Here is an 18661-nt window from a genome sequence, read left to right as displayed (position 1 = left end):
ATAAGGTTTTATACCAATCTTGTCTTACTAGGAGTTTTATAGGTTTTGCTCTTATATTGAGAAGTCTGATCCACTTTGGTTTAATTTCTGTATATGATGGGAAATTGGACCCCTTCCTTTTATTTTGTACATGCAAATACAGTTGTTCCAGAAATATCAGTTGAAGTTTATTTTTTCACTGTTGAATGGTGTTAGTTGACTGACACTTATCAAAGATCAATTAGTCTTAGATGTGTGGGTTTATTTCTGGACTCTTAATTCTAGTCTCATGGTCCCATGGTGTATATGATTACCTTCTGAGAGTACCATATTGTCTTGATTACTTCAGTGTTGTAGTAAGCTTAGATGTAGTGGGTCAGAATGATGCTGCCTGTATCCTATAGCTAAAACTGGCTTCTCAAGATGTGGTTGCCCTTGACAAGCAGATGCTCACATACTCAAGTGATGCTATGTGAATCTTCTCCCCAATTTAACTGGTCAGTATAAGGTTACAGCCTGTGATTGGGCAGTGGAGGGAGTAAGGTGGGACTGGAGGTTGGAGAGGAAGTTGCAGGTAGGAGTAGAGAAGAGTATGGATAGAAAGGAAGCCACTGCCACAGACCAGAACCACATGGCCAGGAGAAACAGCAAGTAACAAGTGGCTTTATAGCTGGAAATAAGTTAGAATACCCCAAGATCTGCCCAATCTAGGCATTTGGCTTATAAATAAAATACTTAGATTGTGTGTCTTTATATGGGTTTATTAGAACTATAATTCCAACAACATTGGGACCCCATGTTGGGCACCTATATGTTGCTGAAATATTTAATCTCAATCTGGGCTTTCTATCCCACCTTTGATCATTCAGTCCCCAGATAAAAGACACACAAACCTTTATATTTACAATAAGCCTTAATCAGCACAAGAGCTGGGTAGGCATCTGTCCTCCATGTTATTATGTCTATTTCCCAGCCTATAATCCCATTATATAATTTGTCAAGTTTTGTCTGGGCTGCCGTTAACTCCAATTAGCCAACCCATGTGGCCATTATTTTAAGATTCTTACTCCATAGCTTCTTCTCCTCTATTTACCTCAGGATTTTTCTCTTTTCTTCCTCCCTTGTGGTTCTCTGTCCCAAGTTCAGGAACTCCAAACCCTGCCTATGTCTCTTCTGTTCAGCTATTGGCTGTCGGCATCTTTATTCACCAATCAAGGATAACTTGGGGGGCAAAGTCACATAGCATCATCTGGGTCTATGTGTGGAGAGTGTCCTTTGGACCAGTACTTGTTGAGGGCCAAGACTCTAAGCACAAGTTTCTTCTTGCTTAGAGAGGTCACGAAAGGACACATTTATTTCTTATCCATCTACAGAAAGGAACATGCCAAAGGGAGCAGGTCTGGATTAATTGCATGGCATGGCAGGGGGTTTGCTCAGCTACCCAATCTCTCATGGCAAAAAGGTGAGTAACTCGCCTCTCGTCAAGAAGTTCAGCTGTGAGTTTTGTTTTGCTCAAAAGCGATGCTTTAGTCACCCAAGGAGACTGACCCAAGGAGAAGACAAAGTTGTCTTAAGTTATTCCTGAAGGCCACCCATGCTCTGCTCTGACACTAACTTGTATTTTAATGGAGACATATCCTGAGGATCAAAGGGGATGGTGAATTGTCAGGGGCAGAGCAGGGGTTAGACTCATGCCAGCACCATCTTCTCCCTTCTTTCCCCCACCCTTTATTTTCAAGCCTCCCTTCCTTCTTTCTTCATGGCTTCATGCCTGAGAAATCAGCTCAGTTTAATTATAACTCTAAATTCCAAGAAAACTGCAGCCACCCCAGTAATGAGAATCTTAAAATTCTGTGAAACAATGTTCAACAAAATTATAGACTGGGCTCCCATGTGACGTCACAACAGGCCAAACCAAGATGGCATCGCTCATGCTGAATTGCCATGCTGAAAGCTGACCTGTTTGTTTGACTTCCTGGGAAACGTCCGACACTCAGTTTCAGTGACTCGATGATGAATGTCCTCTTCTTTGATCTTCGCCAGGAAAGGAATTTTGAAGCTATCAACCTTTTGGTTGGTTGCCATTTTTCTTCACCCCTTTCCATTTCTCCATATTGCTGGTGCTGCAAAGGGGAGTTCTCTGCACTTCTGACTCTGAGGGATACCTGAATCACAAATTGTTCTTTACTTAAGTTTGTTGTTAAATTATTTTGTCCTGAGCATGTTTTTTTGTTTGCTTGTTTTTTGTTTTTTTAAAAACTAATACGACACATTTTTAGAGCAGTAAAGTAAGCTTGATTTCTGGATCAATCTCTTTGTCCCCATGTCAAAGTTCTCAGAGGAGGTAAGTGTTTGTAACCCTCTTAACACATGCCTCCTGCTTCAGGACTGACAGCATGCCATTCATAAATTGAAAAACTTCCATGTTTACTTTGGAAGCAATTTAATTACTAAATGAGAGTTTCCTGGAGACCGCCCCTTAGCACTTCCTTGTGTTTAGACCATCATCTACAGTTCCAAGTACTCTCCACATCTGCTGTCTACTGTCACTCAAATCACCACCATCCTTACCCCGTCACCCCGTCTTGCCCTCTCTACTACTTCTTGCCCCCCACTACCCTCCCCCCACTCGCCTTACTACCTCCCCTTGCCCTACACCAACCCCATCACCACCTCTTGCCAAGCTGATAGCAACAGCGTCTGGATTACAGTGTAGTCAGAGAGCTCCTTTCCAGTCACTGGGGCAGCAGGTGTGGCAGTATTTTCTATCCCACTGAACCCAGATGCAACTGACTTTGGAGCAATTATCTGTGTGCTGACAAAGTCCCCTGGAGACCAAAAAGGCCCCCAGGGGGCTTGCCTGCTTTTGCTTGTCTCAAACCTTCTCTATGGCAAACAGTGCGGTTTTAAACACGATTTTGACTAGTATATAATGTGGATAAGCTAAGTAATTTGTTCATTTGTAACGCTGATCATCTCTCTTTTGATGTCTTAGAGGCAAGGCTTCTGTTTGGTTTTTGTTTGCTGAGGTACTTACCTCTAAGAGTCTTAAATGGATGGTTCTGCTTAGACCCCCTAGTCTGAACCGGTTTTCAGAAAAATGCTTGAATGGGCGAGGGAGGTGAGGGCAGTGGAGTATCACGCTTTGATATTGTTTCAAGCACTGACGAAAATGCTTCCTGAGAACTTCTAGATAGAAAATACCTCCAGGAAATTGGAATTTGTACTAGGGCGCTCTAAACACCTGGCCAGAGGCTTATTTCATTTTATAAAGAACTGGGAGAGACGACAGCAGTTGGCCACAGGCCAATATTTGGAGGTCATCCACTTTATCCTGGGATTCCCACCCTCTCGCTTCATCCCTTGGTCATCCAGTTAAATTGGAAAATAAATCCCATCCCTGGTAAGGTGTTGGCTGATAAAGGCTGAGCTATTGCCCCTTCAAGGGGAATTTGCATTTTAATAGGGGCTCGTCAAGCCCCAAAGGAATCAATATCTCTAACGCTGAAATTTCAAGCACCAGCAATTGAGATATTTTCGGGAGGACAATGTTCAGTACTTCCAATCCAACGGGGTGGGGGTTGGGGCGGGGAGAGGCAGACAGGGATGGACGACTCCATTTTTCCTGCCAAGAGGTCACTGAAGAAATGGCCTTTGGCTTTCATTCTTTTCAACTTTCCTTTTCGGTCAGTCTTTCATACTTCCAACGCTGCAGGTCCCATTCAACATTAATAGGCTTAAAGTTGTCTCATTAACAGGGCCACAAAAGCATTGGGACAACCGAATCTCCAGGTTTCCTTGCAATTCCAAGGAAGCCAATAATTATTAAAACTGTGGGCAAGAGGGAGTATAGGCTGTTTAATAGGTTAATACAACGTCCATTTACATTCGCTCTTGCATATTGTTTTAAAGGCCAAACTTGGGACATGTTTTATTTAAAAAAAAAAAAAAAAAAAAAAAAAAAGCCCCGCAAAGGAGAGGTGGATAGAAGGCAACTGCGTGGCCTGGGAGTGTCCTCGGTGGCTTCTAGGATGTTTCTGGAACTGCATGAAGGCGGCTAGGCTTATTACCTGGAGGCCGCCACGCCTGGGGCTCCGTGTAGGAAATCCATAGCCGCAGGTCCCACAGCCAGGCTCCCACGCCTTGGCCAAAGTGTCCCCTCAGAGCCCGCTGTCCTTGTCGGTGTCTCGACTCCGTCTGTCCTTTCCCCAGTATCCGCCGCGGCCCGGGAGGAGGCGCCAACGCGGAGGACACACCTGCGACCTCTCCCGCTCCCCGCTCCCCGCTCCCCGCTCCCCGCTCCCCGCTCCCCGCTCCCCGCTCCCCGCCTAGTCCCGGCTTCGGCTCCGGTTCTCTCCCGGGCCCCCGCGCACAGCGGCTAGGCTCGCTCCCGAAGCCCGCGGCGGCTCGCGCCCGACACCGCGGCTCGCGCCCGCGCTCGGCCAGGGGAGCGCGCGGACGGGCGGGCGAGCGGGAGAGGGCGCAGCGCGGCCGGCGGGCCCTGCGTAGCGGCGGTGGCATGGGCGCGGGCACCGGTGCGGGCTGCGGACGCCCAGCTCTCCGCCCGGCCCGAGCCGCTCGTGTCGGCCGCGCGCCGCAGCCTCTGCTGCCCGCGGGGAGGCGGTCCCCGCAGCCGGCGCAACTTGCCTCGGCGCCTCGGTGAGAGGAGCTCAGCTCGGGAGAGAGCTTGCGGGACGCGATGCCTCCCGCCGGTGGCCCCCGCACACCGCGCCCGCACGCGCTGCCCCGCAGCCTGTCCCGCCTGCGCGAGTGCCCGGGCCGTTCCCGCATCGTGCTGGCTCTCGGGGCCACGCAGATGGCGCTCGGATGCCTCATCGTGGCCGTGAGCTTCGCGGCGCTGGCTCTCACCACCTCCGCCCGCGTGCGCCACTCCTGCCCTTTCTGGGCCGGCTTCTCGGTGAGTGTCTGCGGCGGCGGCGCGGGCTGGGACCGGGAGCTGCAGTGGCGGGGACGCGGCCCGCGCCGAGTGGGGGAGCGAACGCCCGGGTCTGGCAGCTGCCGCTCGGCGAGCAGTTTCCAAGTCCAGGCAGGGGAACTCCGGGGACCGCCGCGCGTCGCGCTGCCGCTCCAAAGCGCTGCGCCCGGAGTTACTTTTCTGAGGGGAAAACGGCCAGCCGCCTTCTCTTCCTCACCTGGTGGGTAGCAGTCGGTGGCCGGTCCCTGCCTGGGACAGCTGCTCGGATCTCTACTCGCCGCCAGTGACCGACCGGGGCAGCGGGCGACCGTGACCAAGGCGGCGCGGGGGCGCCCGAGCCCGGTGCAGAACCCGCTGTGCGCGGCTCCCTTCGCTGCGGTCCTCGCTGGGGGCGCGCAGTGCTGCGGGTCAGTCTGGAGGGGACCGACTGGCCCCGCTCTGGCCACTCACCTCCCGAGCGCAAGGGTATCTTGTTTTTCCTTAAGCCCAGGACGGGTCTGGCTGGACCTACTGGTTATCCGGAGCCAGAAGTGTGCTATTTGAACTCCAGATTGATTTTCAGGTTCTTGACTCTCAAATCATCCTCTGGAAACATTTATTAAAGAAGCGATTGATTGGTCCGAGATGATTTTCCTTTTTTTTTTTTTTTTTTTTTTTTTTTGGCATTTTGTATCGTTTTGATGAAAGTTGCTTGTGTTCTATATTAATAAAGTGTGGACATATGGGAATAGGAGGTAAATGCGGCACGGGTATTTATAAACACGGGCACTTGTTTCGAGAACTCTTGACATCTGTAACTACATTTGGTCGATGGTGCACAAATACATTACAGGCTTCCAGTGAACGTTCTGCGTTTAAATTCCCCGTACACAGACCCCAAACAAGACTTGGTAATTAATGTTCGCAGTTTGTTCTTAACTTTTCTAATTAAAAAAAAGTTCAGTCCTGTATTTGCATTTATTTATTTATTTATTTATTTATTTATTTTGTAATGGCCTTTGTTCTTGCAAGTTCCTTGTCTGGTTTAAAATGAGATCTTAGCAAAAATACCCTGGAAACAAGGATCGATACAGGTGTGGCTGTTCATCCTAATGGGGGTATTAATTTTCAAAGCTTATTTCAGACAGGGGTGGGGACTCATCTGGGAGAGCAGAATAGGATGGCAGAACGTGTGGTCACAGCTCCCAGTGTTCAGATCGATGAGAGGAGGTGGGAGGCAGCCTCCTGAGAGCCGTGGTCCAAACCCGCCCCTATATATAGTCTCCACACATCTGTTGCTCGGTTTTTAGCATTACTTAATATGCGTTGTTTTCATGTCTGTCTAGTGGGTACTGAGTTTCAGCCTGCTGGAACCAGCCTACAGGTGGCAGACTGGTGAATTAGCTAGGTTTCCTGGCTCTTTCCTGAGCCTCCCCCACTTCCTCGGAGTCTTAGCTGGATTCCCTAGGGTGTTCGAAGAGAACTGAGATATATATCTTTTATACATATCTCCTCAAAAATAAAACATTAATTAGAGGCAGTAAAAAACATTTATGTAAAGAGTACACATCCCCTACATTTTGTTTCAGGAGTTAAATATGTAAAACAGGAATGCAGTTTGTGTTTCAAAAGCTATATGTGATTAGTTCTAGTTTCCCCACCGTTCTGAGCCCTGTCCCAGCTTTAGGCTGTGGACTCTCATTTCTCCGAGCTCTGAAGAACAGCGATGAACCCAGCATAAAATGCTTACACATTTTACCTCCCTCCCTCTGTCCCTCCATCTGTATTCCCACAGGCTCCTTTTTAACCTTCATACTTAAACCAGCCACAAGTATTGTGAAGATTATTTTTTCTATGCTGGGAATGGAACATCCCCATACATACTAGGCATGTGCTCTCCTACTGACTAACGTCTCCAGCCTTTACATTCTTTCAATACAGTGAATAGCGGTTTTCACACGCTGTCTCTGCCCTGCAGAAAGAGTAATTAGTTCCAGTTGGAACAGGTTCGCATGTTGATGTGGTTGTGAGTGAGTAACGTAGGCTCTTTGCCTTCCTCACACAGCCTGCGCTCAGCATCAGCAGCTCTGTAGCCAAGGATTCAATCAACCATAGACTGGAAATATCCAGAAAACCCTGTATCTGTACAGACCCATGTACAACTTTTTCCTGGTCAGTTCATCCCTCCAACGATAAAACATAGCAACCATTTGCATGGTATTTATATTGCATTAGTTATTCTAGGCAGCCTAGAGATGATTTTAAAGCACACAGGAAAACATGTGTGGGTTATATGCAAATTGTATGACATAGAAGGGATTTGAACCTCCAGTGCTGGAGGTTTTTGAGATCAGCCTCCCATGATAAAAGATATATTTGCCTTGACTACCTTGAAAGGTCTTTAAGACAGGTGACCAAGATGGCGGGCTTTTATGGAAACCCGTACTGGGCTTAGTGCTGGACTCTGCTATATGAACCTTCTGAAAGGATACTGGGTACTTAATTGCTGCCTCCAACTTCTTGATCATTTGTGGTTTAGACCTGGTAAAGAATCTTTGTAGCAACAGTTCTTCTATTCAGGAAAAAGTAATTTTTCCTGAATAGAAAAACAGTTCTTACTTTATTGAGCACTTACTATGTACTGGACCTGACAATCCCTTTTACATGGAGCACAGCCCGTTTCACTGGCAGCCCAGTGGACCGTACCTCCTGGTGCTCAGGGCCTTGGTCAGTTTTCTCCCTTTGGATTTCCATCATGCATCTCACTTGTCTTAGCCAGGGGAATGCCACACCAGCCTCTCTTCAAGCCTGCTCCTTAAGGAGTCCTGGCAACTCCTGATGAGTGATCTGAGAGGAGTAAAGAAGACACCAGTAACTGCCCCAAGGTCACTGAGCCAGGTTGTGGCTTTGAACTTAGCTGCTCTCACTTTAGAAACACCAGGTGCCTAACTGAAGATGACACACAACTGTCCATGTGGCAGAGGCTGAGAGAGAACCTGCTGCTAAAGAAATCACCTTGACAAAGCAACCACACCCTCTGTTTCTTAGGAAAACTCCTAGCCAGGCCTGAAAGGTGAAGGGTCAAGAGAAATTTGAAGACACATTACACTGGGGACATTAAGAAAATTTTAAAAGTTCTCTGTGTGTGTGTGTCTATCTGTATGTGTGTGTGTGTGTGTCTATCTGTATGTGTGTGTGTGTGTATGTCTATGTGTGAGATGTGTATATATGTAGGTGTTCATGTGTATGTGTGTGTGTATGAATGCCTGTGCATATGTGTTTGTGTGCATATGTATATATGTGTGTATTTGTATCTGTGTCAAGATGTGTGTATGTGTGTGGTATATGTGTATGAGTGTGTCTGTATTTATATGTGTCTCTGTGTGTGTATGTGTGTGGTATATGTGTATGAGTGTGTCTGTATTTATATGTGTCTCTGTGTGTGTATGTGTGTATGTATGAGTATGCGTGAATATATGTCTATATGTGTATATATATGTGTGTCTGTATGTACATGCATGTGTCTATGTGTATATGTGTGAATGTGTATATATGTGTATCTGTGTGTATATATCTGTGTGTGTGTATATATATATGCATATGTCTGTATGTGTGTATATGTCTGTTTTTGTATCCATCTGTATATGTGTATATGTTTGTATGTGTCTGTATGTGTGTGTATATGTCTGTGTGTGTGTTTATATGTGTGTCTGTGTGGATACACAGGATTGCCACATAGAGGTTTCGGTCCCTGGCCACCTGGTCGGTGCTATTCAGGCAGGCCTGTGACAAGGCAGCACATGGTGGTAGAAGTGTATACCCTGCTTACTTTGAACCAGATAGCCAAAAAGAGAAAGGAAGAGGAAGAGGCTGAGACCCACTTGTTCCCTTCTAGGTCACTCGAGACCTTTCTTTAGGTTTCACCTCCTTCTAGCAGTGCCACGAGCAACCAAGTCTTTACCACATGGGCCTTTAGGGGACATTCTAGTTCTAAACTGTAGGAGGGGAGCTTGGCAAAGCTGGAGGCTGGTGAGGTGGAGCAGCTGTGGCCAGAGGTCAGTGATGAACAAAAGCCACATACATGGTGCTTTGATTCTGAGGAGCACCCTCATCGAGTTCCCTGCCCTAGGCTGTACTGTCCGACATGTTAGGATATGGGTCTCCTCCCTACGCCTGAACCTCTGGCTCCTTTTTTTTTTTTTTTTTTTTTTTTTTTTGGTGACTGACTGTACAAGAGCACAGACCTGGGAGGGGTCTTGACCTTTGAGTGGAGGCGACTTGTTCTTTTCTTTCTAATCTTGCCAGTGCCCAGGACACTGAATAAGTGCATTGGAAATCCCCTGCATAGCCGCTGCGGGCAAAGAAGCTCGTCTTTGTGTCCCCTTTAAGAGCGATGTTGCTAGAATTCTAAAAATATTCCTAAAGCAGTATGTAATTGTTGCCATAACTAAAACCCAGGAAATGTACAAACATGCATTCTCCTCTCCACCAGTGCTCTGTCGATAGGTAGCTGACGTCACCGGTGGTGTTTAATGTCCCTCCACAAACTTCACAGTCACAAGTATATCAGAACTCTTCCGCGTGAAATGCTTCCTCTTCTTTTAAGAATTTAAAAATGGGAGTCTGCCACCCACATTTTACTCTGTAGCTCCCTTTGAAATGTGATGTGTCCCTTGCCCATAACTGGTGATAAATTTGAATCCATTCTTTCAGTGGGTGTGTAATAACAGTCCAAACTGCAGATTATTATGGTTTATTCCATTTCTCTGCTGCTGTGAACTTTCTGGTGACGCAGGTTCTGTGTCTGATGCTGCTTACCTTAGAGGTCAGTGCCTGCTTCTGAGAGTGAGCCCCTGGAGCAGACTTGCAGGTAGCCAAAGGCTGTTCCGATTGGAATTTTGTTAGGTGTTGTTAGATGAGTTGAGGGAAAATCATTCTCACCCCCAGGAGCCTTGCCCAAGGGCTTGACTTTCCTCATTCTTGAGACATAGGATATTAGCAGCCTTGAGTGCTCTTATTAATCTGATGGAAGAAGATTGGCATCTGTTTTCATTTGATGTGAATTTTCATGGCCACTTTATTATGCCTGGCAAATACCTCCTCACTGGGCTCATTTCTTGCTGTCTTCTGCACTATTTAAGACGGCCATAGTAACATGTTCTTTTCACTTTCGGAGTTTCTGTATCTTTTACCCTTAGTTATGATTACACAGGTCACCCAGTAGCCCCAAGATTTCCCTTCTGAGACTTTTATTTTTATACCCACATCTTTACTAATCCAGATTTTCTCTTTTATTATATTTGTGCGTGTACACACACACACATACACACACACACACACACACACGAAGGCCAGAGGACAACTTGGGCATCATTCCTTTTTAAGTGATATCTACTTTGTGTTTTGAGGTGGAGTCTCTCACTGGGACTCTCTGGTTAGGTTATGGATCTGTCTGTCTCTGCCTCCTCAGTGTTAGGATTAAGAGCTAGCATCACCATGCTTGACTTTGTACATGGGTGCTGGGGGTAAACTCAGATCCTCAAGCCTGTTCTGTGAGTGCTTGACCACCTGAGCTATGCCCACAGCCACAGAATTTAATTTTTATATCCATGTCTCTACTCACCCAGCATTTTTGTAACACACTGTACTGAGAAGGCTAACTTTGTTTGCCTTCAAAGTTCCTATGTAAGCAAGTCTTATTTTGGATTCTATTCAGTTTCAATCCCTTGTCTATTTTATAGTCAAATATTCCCCTCCCTGATGGCCCACTTTCCTCTTTCTCCATTCTCCCCCTTCCTCCTTCAGGTGTTGGGGATTGGATCCCCCACCTTGTATATACACACTAGGCAGGCAGTGTGCCACCAGACCATAACTCCAGCCCGACGCCTCGTTTGATCATGCAAATCTCATGGTGAGTTTTGCTAGCTGGTAAGGCAAGTCTGTCTACACCATTTCTCTGCTTCCAAGTCGACATGAACACTCTTCTGTATCAGTGTCAAATGCCTGCCTGTTTCCCAAGGCTGACTTAGGGTTGGAATCATATTACCTATATAGGTTTTGGAAGCTCCGAATCTTCCAGCTCAGGACTGTGCTGTGTCTCTTCATTAATCTGCCCATTGCAAACATTTTATGGTGATGTGGTCTTCACGATAGAGCAGTTCTTCACTCTCTTCCTAGACTTACATTGAAAATTAATCTACAGGGTGAGCTGAAGGATGACATCGCAGCAGAGAGGACACGCTGCTCCTGGCAGTTCCAGGACTAGATGGAAGAGGCCATATACTGGCAGCGTCAGGATCGCCATTAGTTACATGAGCACTGTACTCCTGGAAGTACAGTGGCGGGAACTTTCAAGAGCAAATGGTAAAACTGAAAAGGTCCTCAAGGTTTTTTATATAGTTGAGAACAGCAGACAACCTTGGTAAACCTTAGAGACACACTAAGTCCAGAAAGCCTCCTCTGAGAAACCATAACTAGAAATGAATACTAACTTGAGCAGGACAGACACACAGATGGCAAGGAAGAGTTGGTTCACAATGGGGGGCGGGGAGGTGAGGAGGAGGATCCTCCAAAAACAGATCTCAGAAACCGCTATGTCACCTTTCTGTTATGGCAACAGAACACCTGAGGCAAACACCTTACAAGCAGGAAAGGTTGGAGCTGGGAGATGACCGGGTTGATCAAGTACTGGCCATGCAAGTCGGAACACTTAGGTTCAGATCCACAGCACCAGTGTAGAAAAATCTGGCTGTGGTGGTGTGTAATTATAACACCAGCATTGGTGGGGCCCAGATGTGTGGCTCTCAGGAGTTTGCTGGCAAGATGCCTAGCTGAATTAGGGACCTCTATGCTCAGTGACAGAGCCTGTTTCAAAAAATAAGATAGAGAGGGGCTGAGGAAGCCACCTGAAGTCAATATATGGTCCCCAAATGGATGCACATGTGTGTATGTGCACATGCACACACCCAAGCATGCACTCAGACCACATACGTGCTAGAAGATTCAAATGTGATATTTCATCATATCAGTATTTCAGCAGCGTGTAGGAGCCATCAAGAGGGTCACAAAAATACACGTAGAGAAGAAATGGAATGAGACAGCAGGGATTTGGAAGAAAAGAATTTAGAAATGACTGACCGACAAGGGAAGCAGGAACAAATGGATTCCACTGAGATGAAAACAGAGGATGAAGAGGGAGAAAGTGTTGTGAAGATAAGGATGGGATAAAGTGAAAAACAGAAGACAGGCAAATGGGACCAACACATAGAGATCCCTGTGTGCAGGGAAGGGGAACTAAGCATCAGGTGAAATAAATCCTTAGAACTATTATGCAAGAAATAAAAAAAAATTCCTCAAGAGGATCCACTGTACAGACAGGAAAGTCAGCAGGAGGTAGAAGGAGTGGAGATGAAGCCGTAAGTTAGTAGGCTTTCAAGACCCAGGTTCAGTTGCCCCACACAGTGAACATCCTGCACACTGGTAGGCACCTTGGCATGCCATAGCCAGATTCCATGCTGGGGACTAAGAGAGTATGTTCATTAAAACAAGGTGGTTTTGGAAAGTTCTGAAATGACTACCAACCCCAACAGGTAGTGGAGCAGGACTGGGGACCTGTGCCCCAACCACAGTCGCAATGCAGTGGCCTCGTGCTTCAGGCTGCTTTCTCTATTAAAAGCAAACGTGGCATCATTTGCCTTATCTTTCTCTAACATTTTGGGAGCCAGTTTGCCAGCTTGATGTGACATCGTGCCTGCCAGGTTCAGTGTGCTTTCTCCACCGAAGGGCACTGTCTGGCCAGTGCAGACCTCTCTGGATTAAGGAATCAACACTAGAACAACCTTTCTGACCAATCTGCAGACACCATGCCAGTTTCACCAGATGTCTGCACCTCTCTCTCTCTCTCTCTCTCTCTCTCTCTCTCTCTCTCTCTCTCTCTCTCTGGTCATCAGCATCCTCAGATCTGCAGCTCACAGGAGTAGTCCTCTGCTGGTTCATCCTCAAAGTTCTTTCCAAGGGAAGCAGGCTTGGAACAGGCCCTGGTCTGTATGGTTTGATCGTATAAGGAGAATGTTTTCATCCGTATTTCAGGTTCCTGCTTGGGGGAGGGGGCTTTGATTAGAAGCTTTGTGGCAGCCCAGCAGCACTCACTGCGCCTTCAGGCTTTACCAGAGTAGAGGGAGCAAAATGAAGCCTGTAGTAGATTTTGCTTTTTAATGATGGCTTCACACGATGAGAACTTTGCAGGTATGCTTTGCCTGCTTGCTGATAGTCCATACCTCGTGTGAGGTTTCACCACGGCAGAGTGTCTTTGGTGTGATGGTCCTAGAAAGATGTTGACATAGCTTCCTTTCAGCTGCTAGAACAGTGGTTCTCAACCTGTGGGCTGCAACCCCCAAAGGGGTATCGCACGTCAGATACCCTGCATATCAGATGTTTACATTACAAGTCATAACAGTAGCAAAACAGTTATGAGGTAGCAATGAAATGGTTTTATTGAGAGCCGCTCTAGCCCACACTTGGGGGCCAAAATGTCTTGGACCACTCTATCAATGTTGGAACCCGCACTGCCAAAAAAAAAAAAAAAAAAAAAAAAAAAAAAAAAAAAAAAAGCCTTGGGGACTAACTTGTTAGCCCGCACTGCCCCAAGCAGCTCCGGTCTGTGGGTTGGGGTTCAGCAAGAGAGAGAGTGAAGATGGACGTGAAGAATGGAGACCAGACAGTGTGATTCAATCCCATTTATTCTTCAGTTTCTCTTCTTCTTTCCAAGTCCCAAGTCCTGAGTTCCTAATCCCTAGTTCCTAGTCCCTAGTGCCTCCAAGTTCCAAGTTCTTTCTCCAATGTCAAGTGCCTAATAACTAATAATAATTCTTCCGTGTTCTCTAGTCCAAGTGTCCTCTTTCTCAATGCCTAATTCCTACTCCAAGTTGTATTCATAGTTGTACTCTTCCGAGTGCCTAATAATCTGTTGCTTTCTTCTGTCTGCCCCTTGCCTTTTATATGTCTCACTTCTAAGCCACGTCTCTAAGTCACGCCTTTAAGTCACGCCCTTAGGCCTTGTCTCTAAATCTGATCTCTAAGTCATGCCCTAAAGTCACACACCTTTAAGTCTCACACACCCAAGGGAAAATCCTGGGTATCTAAAGCAAGATGTTATCAGAGTGTGCTCAGCTGTTTCAGGCTGATGTAGTCAAGTCTCTTTTCAGGGTATATGGCTCAAGATGGCTGCAAGGATGATAGCTGCCTCCTGTTGGCTCCCCACATGGTTTTATGGTGGGGGTGGGTGGTCACCACAACATGAAGAACTGTACTAAAGGGCTGTGGCAGTAGGAAGGTTGACAACCTCTGCTTTAGAACCTTAGCCCTTCTTGGTGCCCCTTGGGCTGCCACCATAGAGGCCATCATCTGGATGAATGGGGGACACACTTGGGCTCTTTAGATGCTTCATTTACCTTTAACAAATCCCTGAGTAGTGGTGAGACGGCTCAGTGGGTAAAGACACTTGCCGCTGAGCTGGGAGGCTTGCTTGAGATCCCTGAGACCCACAAGGTGGAAGGAGAGAACCAATTCCTGTAGGTTGTCCCCTGACTTGCCATGTGTGCTGTAGCACGCATGCCCATACATGTCCCCAACAAACAAACAAACAAAAATGCAGCCTTACATACCTTGAGATAATCATACAAAATGGAAAGCAATATTTTGCCTCCCGTTTATAGAGGTTTTAGCCAATGGCTGATTGGCCCTGGGGCTGATGGGCCTACAGTGAGGAAGCACAACACGGGGAGCATGAAATAAGGTAAAACTGCTCATCTGGTTTGTGTGTGTGTGTGTGTGTGCGTGTGTGTAATCTTGTTCTTTTTAAGGGCATGATCTTGCAGGGACCTAGAGATCTCCCTCTGGGCCTCAACCCCTAAAGAGTCCTATTATCTCCCAGTTGTACCACCCCTGGGAACAAGGTTGCAGCACATAGGTCTTTGGGGATCACTGAATATTAAAGCTATAGTCTTTGGTGGCTGTAATGGGTTCTATTTGCTCTCCTGGGGACTCTGGCTATGTACCTCCCGGTGTCCTGAACTTCCTGTGTAGAGACTTGGCAAGTTGAGAATGGGATTTATACGCCTGTCTTCTCAGCATGTCAGACCTACCTGGATTCTATTCCTGCATTTAGGTTTCTTAGCCAGTCTTTTACCCTCTGTCTTATTGAGCTACGATCAACAAATAAAAAAAAAATTACATGCACTTAAGGTGACAATGTAATGTTTTAGGGTATCTCCTGGGATGATTGTCCCATAATCAAACTAATTAACAAATCCATTGGATGGCAGTTCCCCGTGGGTATGTTGTGGTGAGCACATTAGGGAGCTCCCATAGTCAGCTTCCAGTATGCAGTTCAGCACTAGCTGCCATTGTCCCAGCATGGACTGGGTACCCGAACTCGTACCTGAAGGTTTGTGCATGTGAGCTGCGTCTCACTTTAGAGTCACGTTTGAGATGGTGGCGTCATGTTGAGATGCTCTACTCTGTTCCTCTTCCACGTTTGAGATGGTGGCTTCATGTTGAGATGCTCTACTCTGCTCCTCTTCCTCATCTGGAGCTGAGAGGGATCATATTTTACTTATGGGACACAGTACAGTGAGGCAGGCAGTGATTTATGAAGTGAGCCGGGGGTAAAGAACCAGGTGTGTGTGTGTGTGTGTGTGTGTGTGTGTGTGTGTGTGTGTGTGTGTGAGAGAGAGAGAGAGAGAGAGAGAGAGAGAGAGAGAGAGAGAGAGATTGGGGACAGTAAATGTAAATAAAGCTCTTCATTGTATCAGTGGCTGCAAGAGCCTGTAGTGAATAGTCTCAGAGTCTCTCTCTCTGTCTCTTTCTCCTTCTCTTCCTCCCCCTCTCCCTCCTTTCCTCCCTCCCCCCCCCCCCCCCGTGTGAATCAGGGTCTCTTGTAGTACAGGCTAGCTTTGCAGTTGCTATGTAGCTAACTGTGGTTTGCTTTGTACACATGATCCTACTGCTTCTATTTTTCCTAAAATATACCACCTCACCTGGATTTTCTTCAGATTTCAGACATGTACTTTAAAATACCCAAGTCTATCCTAACAAACCTAAACTTGAAAAGCTGTATTATTTTTATTATTATTTTGTGTGTAAGTATTTGCCTTTATGTGTGCATGTGACATGTCCATTCTTGGTGTCCATGGGTTGTGAGCCATCATGTAGGTGCTGGAGATTGAACCTGAGTCATTTGTAAGAGCAGCAAGTGCTCTGAACTTCTAAGCTAACTCTTCAGCTCAAATAATATATTTCAGGTGGACATGAAACTTAATTGCTCTGAAATGAATCCTTAAAACTTAAGCTGATTCTTTAGTAGAAAAAAAAAATTGAAACACAATGAGCAGTAAACTTTTATTTGAAAAATAAACCTGGCCACCATCTAATTATAAGATTAGTTCAGGCTTGTCACCCCTAATGAGATCAGTCAGAGTGAGTCATTTGTGTGTTTGGGGTCTGCATCTGTGGTTCTTGCTGCAGATCAAAGATACCCAGAGAAAAAAAACTGCATCTGTGCTAAATGTGTGGGGATTCTTTGAGTCACTCCCTAATAATAGTGCATCGAGCAACTGCCTATGTGATGTTTTGTTACAGTAGGCATTGCATGCCATCCAGGTGCAATTTAAAATACATGGAGGCTGTGTGTAGGCTCTATGCCAAGAGCAAACATTCCAGTGTGTGTGTGTGTGTGTGTGTGTTTTCAAGAACATGCCTGAAAAGGCAGACTAAAATATCCAGTGTCCTGCTCCATCATTTTCTGCTTTTTTCTTTGAGGTCGAGGTCTCTCACTAAACCTGGGGTTACAGAAGTGTGCATGGCCACATCCAGCTTTTCATGTGGGTGCTGGGATCCAAAATCACGTAGATGTGTGAAGCAAGTGCTGCTACCAAACGAACCATCTCCCTAGACACACTGTGCAATTTTATATAAGAGACCTGAGTATTCATGAATTTTGGTGCCTGTTGGGGAGTGGAGTTCTGGAAACAGCCCCTGCAGACACAGAGGAACAGTCACAGACAGACACAAAGCAATAACCACAGATACTGAGGGACATCCCCAGACTTAAAGGAGCAGCCACAGGCACTAAGGGACACCAAGGGACAGCTACGGTGGCTCTCACTGAACATGCATGGTGGTTTTGAGATACAGGTTTAGAGCTAAGCAGAATTGGAAGGACTTTAATGACTGTGCCTATTAACATGTTGATAAGTATCCTGGTCTTGATGATCATAAACTTGCTTTCTGATTTCACAAACCATTATTTTTTAGCTACATCTAAGATTTATTTCCAACCACACACGAAGACAGTATCTCTATAGAAACTGAGTTTTTGACCTGATGTCGGCAGAAACAGAGTATCTGTTTTACACCTGCCACATCCAGTGTGGACTTGGTGTCAACAGATCCCCTCTCCTCGCTTGCCGGCACCATTGGGTACCATTAGAAGATTTGGGACACAGTAGTATTGCCTCTTCAAACAGAAGGGAAGCAAACTTAAGAAATACCATAGATTGACAGAGTAGCCAGTCTGTCATGACGTGTAGTATACAGTTGGTGCTCAAGGTTGTCATGGTCTTTGTGATCTAGACACATACACACATACGAATACATATTACATCTGAATACATGCTTAATACACATACATATAAGTACATATATGCATAAATGCACACACATACAGATACATACAAATACACAAAGATGCATGTACATATAAATACATACATGCATACAGATATACACACATCCATGCATATATCTATCCATACAAATATGCACATACACATATATAAATACATGCCTGAATGCATATATTATATAATATACAGGCTATTACTTTATTACTCTCAGAGAGAGAGACAGAGACAGAGAGAGAGAGAGAGAGAGAGAGAGAGAGAGAGAGAGAGAGATTGATTCTATTATCAGTACCCAAACACCAGCCAATCAACCAACCACAACCATAGAGAAATCCCAGAATATCCTTAATGCCAGTGATGTTGCAAGTTACAGTCATGGTTCTTCCTAGTAGTCCAGATGATGCATGGATTTCAATGACAGGGATGGTCTCAGAGCTCAAGGAATGAGGGAGCTAAGCCATGCTCTGCTGTGGAGAAAGAACCTGGCACCATGCACTCTCTGGCACTGGAAGTGGTGTAGTCAGCCCTGCCTTATCCACTGGGGACACTGCCTAAGACTCCCAGGGGATGCTGAGAGTTTGGCTAGTGTCCAGCCTTTTGCAGACTGTGTTTCTTTGTACTTACCTTGCACCATAGGCATAACTTGGGCAGTTTGAGATCTAACATCAAACTGGCATTAAACGTTTCCTTTTCAATTTCATGAATAGAAGATCTGTTCTTACTGTACATTGTAGCAGCCTTAGCACATATATTTTTCTTACTAAATGGAGAGTTTTCCGTTGTTTGCCCAGGGAAGCACTTTCTACCTCCTTTCTGCTGCATCTGAGCTGCCTGCATGACTACTCTTGTGTGTTGGGCTGTTACTAAGTAAAATAATGGTTGCCTCGGTACAGATGCTTGTTACCACAACTTCTGACGTGGCTTAGTAACTAGATGGCCACAGAGTCGACAGTGTGGATGCACAGGATGAAGGGATGATTCCTATCTCTGCTGGTAGGACAGAGAGGATGGTATGAGAGTCCAACACACCTCTTAGTGCAAGCATGCAGTTTAAAATTCACCAATCGTCTCTGGGATTTTTTTTTTA

At 46.0% G+C, this 18661-nt stretch overlaps 1 protein-coding gene across 1 annotated transcript in view; it reads left to right on the top strand.

Annotated features, from left to right (window-relative positions):
* Positions 1–4512: 4512 nt before the first annotated feature.
* Positions 4513–18661, top strand: part of Entrep2 (endosomal transmembrane epsin interactor 2) — a 399942-nt gene continuing 385793 nt past the window's right edge. Inside the window, exon 1 of the mRNA XM_034484687.2 lies at positions 4513–4897. Coding sequence (XP_034340578.1) covers positions 4679–4897 — 219 coding nt within the window. The 5' untranslated portion in view covers positions 4513–4678. The remainder of the gene's footprint in view (positions 4898–18661) is intronic.

Source organism: Arvicanthis niloticus, chromosome 1 (genome assembly GCF_011762505.2).
Source record: "Arvicanthis niloticus isolate mArvNil1 chromosome 1, mArvNil1.pat.X, whole genome shotgun sequence".
In the NCBI taxonomy this organism is placed as follows: domain Eukaryota; kingdom Metazoa; phylum Chordata; class Mammalia; order Rodentia; family Muridae; genus Arvicanthis; species Arvicanthis niloticus.
This window is presented reverse-complemented; position numbering and strand designations above follow the sequence as displayed.